The sequence below is a fragment of the Condylura cristata genome, unplaced genomic scaffold, assembly GCF_000260355.1.
Source record: "Condylura cristata isolate star-nosed mole 26May11 unplaced genomic scaffold, ConCri1.0 scaffold00008, whole genome shotgun sequence".
Classification (NCBI taxonomy): domain Eukaryota; kingdom Metazoa; phylum Chordata; class Mammalia; order Eulipotyphla; family Talpidae; genus Condylura; species Condylura cristata.
In genome coordinates this window covers 52,189,390-52,196,342 of record NW_004567109.1, presented here as the reverse complement: position 1 = coordinate 52,196,342, position 6,953 = coordinate 52,189,390, and the positions used below count along the sequence as shown (strand labels likewise).

Here is a 6,953-nt window from a genome sequence, read left to right as displayed (position 1 = left end):
AGAGGTCTTTTACCTCCTTTGTTAGGTTGACTCCCAGGTATTTGATTCTTTTTGTTTTAATTGAAAAGGGGATGGTTTTTTTTATCTCTGTTTCTTCTGCTTGGTCGTTTGTGTATAAGAAAGCCTCTGACATCTGCACTTCCTCTTTGGAGAAGTGTCTTTTTATGAGCTGCTCAGATTTTTACTAGTTATGAAAGCTATTTATTTTATGAAAATTTCTAAGGCATACTTTTTAATTTTTTTCTCTGATCTTCAAAGGTTAAGTATGTACGTGTACAAATTAAATGTGAATTAGAGCATCGTTTAGCTTCCTTGAGACTATTTCCCTATCTAGAAAATGTAGATAGTAGAATGCTTCATGGTTATTGGGGAAAGCAAATGAATTATGACAGAATTTATCAATTATTGAAATTATGGTTGTAATCTTTAAAAAGTTACAAATATGGGCATAGACTCAGGTGGGATTTTTTTGTTCTATTTTGTGACATCTGAATAATTTTTTTATAGGACAGAAATACAGCGGCTGTGAGCCTTTTCCAGATGGAGCCACAAACAACTTCTCTAGATCAAATTCAGATGAGAGTACTTTCCCTGAAAAGCTGAGAGCGTCCACTGTCATGTACCACCCAGAAGGAGAATCCAGCACAGCCCCCTTTTTTTCTACTCATTCTTCTTTGAATTTGCCTGTTCTAGAAACAGGCAGTACTGAAAATCCCACCTTCTCTTCAACTACACTTCCTAGACCTGGGGACCCTGGGGCTCCTCCTTTGCCACCAGAGCTACAATTAGAAGAAGAAGGAACCTGTGGAAACTCCAGTGAGATCTTTCTTCCCTTAAGATCACGACGTCCTCTTTTGCCACAATGACAGTTTGCTTCCTTTTAGGTATTTTTTATAACATCAAAAGAATTTGAAGGAATATGAATCTTTTTAAAAATTGCTATGATGATTTATTAACATCTCATACTTGTCTTAAAATGCAATGTAAGCACATTTTGTACATAGAAATTTTTAGAATAAAAGAAGCATAGTTTTAGACAGCTGAAGTTATGTACTTTTCAGTATTGCTATTTGAATGTTCACTTTTGATGTATATTTTGTGTTTTCAAATCTTTATGTTTTAAGACTAATTTTAATAGGGACATCTCTATTTGAGAATAAGACTCAGGCTTAGAATAATGTTTCTTCTCAGTGTGTTTGTGCTAGATGTTTCCACAGGCTTGTAGTGTTTTCCCATCATTCAGCAGTAAATTTTCAGAACTAAGCTGTTTGAAGCCAGTTATGAAGCCAGTCACTGGTAGGAAAGTGATCAGTGGTCTGAGAAGTTTCCCACCCACTCGGGCTCACAGGCACTGAGTCTCCTTCCAGTCACAGGAGCATCCCATGGAGCTGAAGCCCCCCAAGATCTCAACTTATTGACCCTACTAGTCAATAGTACCTTCTAAATTTTCACATAGTTTTATCACTTATCATTCCTAAAGTAAAATCTTAAAAACCTCAGTTATTACATGTAATTTGATGAGAATTTTAAAAATACATTCTCTGTATTTATTCTCTTTTAATAAGGACCACAGCACAGTTGAAATAATGAGAAAAAAAGTTTTTGTGTGTATGTGTGATAATTCTGTTTTCAATAATATTTGGGATAAGTTGGCCATTAGCTAGATTTGTCTTTTTGATACATAACAAAATTTGACTAATTTTACTCATTCATAAATTTATGTTTTTTCATTTAAATTATTATTATACTGATGTCATAGCATCTATGTCATATGTGTTCTTATTACTTATGAAAAGCAGAGATGGAAATGTGCTATTAGTAATTAAAGTTTTTCAATTTTAGTACTGTTTTGGAAGCCTGAACCACCAATAGGAAATAAATATCTGAAATACTTGGTATTTATGTAATAATTTTTATAGAAAACATAACTTCAAGTTGTGAGATTAAGATGTATATTGTTTTTAAAATTTCTTTTAAAGATTGGATAACTTATAGTACATTTTATACAATTATGGAGAAACATGTTTTCTCTAGCATATCCTAACAGTGGCATTACATTAAAGAAATCACTTAAAAACAGAAACGGACTTTGGATTTCATTAAATATACATTTAATTGATATGTGGCTACTTAAAAAAAAAAAAAAAAAACTCCCCCAGTGGCATAACAGGTTAGGATCCAGCACTGCAAGCTAGCCACAGTAGCTTCAGTTTGAGTTCGAACCTCACCCCAGAGGTGATCCACATGGCCTGGCAGACCTCTCCTGTCTCACCCACTAGAGCACCTTTATAATTTATTACAGAGTTTTCTTTCAGATTGTGGGCTAACTACCTATATAATAAAATTAAGATTTTTTAACAAACATGTTCTTTTACTTTTTCTGACTCCTGCTAAGACTTTTTCCTTCACACACTGAAAACAACCATTGTTAAAATGTATGAATTGTAATATAAAGTGATACAGAACAAGTAGTTACTAGGTTATTAAGCAGCAGGTGAAAAGTTACTATTCACTGGTACATAGCTTTTTATTTTAATTAAATCCAATTTATCAATTTTTTTTGTGGTTAGTGATTTTTGTCTCCTGTTTAGAAATCTTTGTGTAGCCTAATCTCATGATGACAGTCTTACTGTGTTTTCTTCTGGAAATATTTTAATTTCACAGCTCTATAAACCATTACAAAGTAATTTTTTGTGTGTGATCTAAAGTAGAAATCGATTCTTAGCGCTCCTATCTTTACCTAGATAACAGAATAGGAAACAGGAAATTTCAGACTGTAGCCTGATCTGTTATAACTGGATAAATATGTACACTGTTTAGTTGTGAGGCAGAGAAAATCAAGCCATGAAGCAAATCAATCTGTAATTGTTAAATGGGAACCTTCTGGGAAAGAAGCCGAATTTAAGCACAGACAATACCTAGATAACTTGAGTGCAGCTCCTAAAATCCTCTCTGAATTTGCCATGCTATTTAATTATCAAACAAAGTGGCCTTTATTGCAGTGGCCCAAATTGGTGTTCCTTTTAGAATCACTTTGAAGAGCTTTTAAAGACCCAATGTCCACCACGCTGCACCCGAAGCAATTAAATCAGAATGTTTGGGTGTGGAAGCCAGACATCAAAGTTCATAAAGATTTCCAGGTAATCCAATGTACAACAATACCTGGAAGCCACTACTTTACTGGATTCCAAATACTGTGCTTGGTGTTTCCACATGTGTGATCTTGCTTTTAATCATAATAATCCAACAAGGTAGGTTTTATTGCCACTTGTTTTTATGGATGACTAATAAGCACAAATGGCACAAAATCATAGATTTTTCAGTATGGAAATCTGTTGCTCTCTGAAGATCAATGTTCTTTCCACAATTCCATGCTCAATGGCATTTTACACGTGGCATAAAGTTGATGGTGATTATGGGTTTTTCCCCCCTATTCTTAAATTCAATAATTAAGTATACTTATTTTAGATGTTGTAGATACAATGATAGATAAAACAGTGTATTTTCTAGCACACATGCTAGTTGGAGGAGATAATTGGGAAATAATTCAAAATAATACAAGTACAAAATATGAGCTAAAAAGTAACTTGGGGAAGAGTCTTGACAGTCTTCAGAGCAGGTAACTGGGACTGCACTGTAAGTCATAAGGAAGGGGCCTAGTTTAAAATATCTTGTGCCAGGAAGCAAATAAGTGCTTAAAGAATGAACGGGAGATGACCAAACTGCACAGAAGCCAGATGAAGGCTTCTACAGACCAAAGCTGGGATAATTTCAACATCAAAATAATCTACCACACTGGCTGTGCCCTGCTCCTTCCACACTCCAGTGCCCATTCAGCAGCAAGAAGATGGTATTTGATAAGCAGCAATGATTTTACTGAATACATGAAGTAGGTGTTGAAATGGCTCTGACCAAACCAGATTGTGTTATCAGTGTTTCTGACCATCACTTCATGGTAAAAACTAAGAGAGCTTTGCAAACAACAGTTTTCTTGTAATCTAGGAGAGAAGTTTGAAGAAATGACTGCTGAGTTTCAGGCAGAAAGAAAATTCTCAGCAACTTTACAAATGGTACATTTGTTCAACCTGGAATGGAATGAGAAGGAGAGCAGCAGAAGAAAGCTGGAAGATGGGAAATTAGTGGTAAAACGCAACCTGAACAATGTCACATGTATTTGGGGCTATGGTGAAGTAAAATAACAATTCCATTATCATTTTGGAGAGGAATTAGCTTCAAGGATGAACAAGTTGAAAGAGCAAATATCCACACAGCTTTTTATTATTATTACTGTAATCAATTATCTTTATCATAAATGTTTTACATGCAAAGTGTTAATTTCATGAAACTCCTTTGCTAAATAGCAAATAATAAGTGACTGCTGATATAAATAAAGGAAGAAATAATTTGTTGAAATATGGGATATTTACAAAGTCTAAAACTACCCCCCTACAAAACACATTAATTACAAAGGAACAAAAATGTAAATTTGCAGAAGTCTGGCAGATAACACCTTAAACTTAAAAATTAAAGTTAAAATTACCAGTACCAGAACTGGAATAAGAATAGACATACAGACCAGTGGATTTGAATAGAAAACCCAGATATAAACCCACAAGTTTATGGACACCTAATTTTTGACAAAGGAGCAAAGAAGGTACAATGGAACAAAGAAAATTTGTTCAGCAAGTGGTGCTGGGGAAACTGGGAAGCTACATGCACCCCCATGTTTATTGCTACTTTATTTACAATTGGAAAAACATGGAAGCAGCCCAAATGCCCAAAAGTAGATGACTGGGTTTAAAAGATGTGGTACATATATACAATGGAATATTACTCAGCAACCAAAAAAAGAGAAACACATGTCTTTTGCAGCAACTTGGATGGAGCTGGGAAAGATCATGCTTAGAAAGAGAAAGAAAAATATCGGATGGTTTCACTCATAGCAGGAGTATAATGCACCAGGCGAGAAAGTAACAAGAATAATGAACAGCCATATACCAGAGACATTTTGTGGGGGTGGAGTGGGGAATGGGATCAAAACGGGGGAGTAGGGGGTGGGGAGGGAAGTGCACGGGATTATGGTGATGGCACACGGGTGACTTGGTGATGGGAAACCCGCGGGGATTACATCATTTGAGATGGGAAAAAGTACAAAATGATGTAAAAATAAACTGTTATAAAATTAAAAAAAAAATCTGTACCAGAACAAATAGAAATCACATGCTTCCTGATTGATACACACCACTTCTGAGATATTCCTGCCGAAGATTTATAACCTGAACCAAAAATTAGGAAACATCAGCCAACTTCAAAAATGAAGCATATTTGGGCTCTCCCTGGTGGTGCAGTAGGTTAAAGCACAGCACTAAGAAGCTAAAGCCACTTCAGCAAGAGTTCAATCCCAACCTCTGAGGTGACCCACGAGGCACAGCAGACCTCTCCTGACCTGCCCACTGCTCCTCTCAGCAGTGTACTTCATCAGTCGGCCTGTTTTGCTCCCCACTCTGTCTCTGGTGAATCCTCTAACCACCCCTGTACCTCAGGCCTATACCCAGCTCTGTATGCATAAACAAATCTTTTTTAAAAATGAAGCACTTTCAACAGTAAATGGCTTACAATCTAAAATGTCAAGGTCATGATCATTAAATACTAAGAAACCATTCTAAGTTGAAGGAGACAAGAGACATGAACACAAATAGAATGCATGAATGTGAACTTAGTTATTTGTGCATAGAAGAACTGGGGTGTAGGCCTGAGCTATGTGGGGTGGGAGGATTCACCAGAGACATAGTGGGGAGCAGAACAGGCATTTGACTGAAATACACTAGCAAGAGCAGCGCCCAAGACAGGAGAGGTCTGCTCTGATACCATACATGGGTTAACCCCTGGCGGGTGATCAAACTCAGGCCTTAGTGTTAGGAGCACTGAGACAGCCCCAAGGCCACCAGGGAGGCCCTGAATCTGAACTTATTTAAAGATGACTCAGTGTTAAGAAAACTTTGAAAGAAAGAAGATACCACAAATGCCCTAGCAAATGATGAGGGTAGTGGAGATAGAATTAGTATAAAGTATTTGGATTTGAAATTTTTTTTAAAGTTTGAAATAACAAGCTGTACTGAGCATCTGTATTAAGATTAGTATAACTTGAAAATGGAGAAGACTGTGGGAAATGTGGGGTACTGAGGGCGGGGAATGAAGAGCTCAATTCTGGGAATATCGTCTTTTATTTATTGCTGCATAACATACCACCTCAAACCTTAGTGATCCATGATTCTGAACTGGACTTCCTAGCTTCGTGGTTCTAATGATAGATTACCCTGGGATCACCCTTAGACTTCTAAAGGTTCAACTAGGGCTGCGTGGCTCCACTTACATTCCTGCTACCTTATAGGGCATGAATGCAGCAACTGGGTGTGTTTGGAGCTCCTCATCTTTATGGTACCTCCAGCAGGGTATCTCTTTACATAGTTGCTCAATGGTCCCAAGAGAACAATAGTGGAAGCATTCTTTTTTTTTTTTTGTAAGATTTATTTATTTATTCATACAGAACTGGGTTACCAGGCCAGAGATGCGGAGGATGAGAGGATTCACTCAGGGACAGAGTGGGGAGCAGAACAGGCAGATCAACGAAGTACACCGCTGAGGGGAGTAGTGGGCGGGTCAGGAGATGTCTGCCATGACATGTGGATCTCCTCCAGGGCAGGCAGGGATTGAACTCATGCAGAAGTGGCTTAAGCTTCTTAGTGCTGTGCTTTAACCCACTGTGCCACCAGGGAGGGCCCCCAGAAGCATTCTTTTTTTTTTTTGGAGCAGCTGGGGAGACAGGAGAGGGCTGCTGCACTGTATGTGGGTCAGCTCCTTGGCCAAGGATGTGATTTAAACCCTTGTGCCACCAGGGAGGCCCTGAAAATACTGTTTAAGGGCCTCCCTGATGGCCTAGGGGTTATGTCTAA

The 6,953-nt window shown here is 37.5% G+C and overlaps 1 protein-coding gene across 1 annotated transcript in view; it reads left to right on the top strand.

Annotated features, from left to right (window-relative positions):
- Positions 1-2,140, top strand: part of BCL10 (B-cell CLL/lymphoma 10) — a 10,768-nt gene extending 8,628 nt beyond the window's left edge. Inside the window, exon 3 of the mRNA XM_004679173.2 lies at positions 508-2,140. Within this exon, the coding sequence (XP_004679230.1) occupies positions 508-866 (359 nt within the window). The 3' untranslated portion in view covers positions 867-2,140. The remainder of the gene's footprint in view (positions 1-507) is intronic.
- Positions 2,141-6,953: the final 4,813 nt, after the last annotated feature.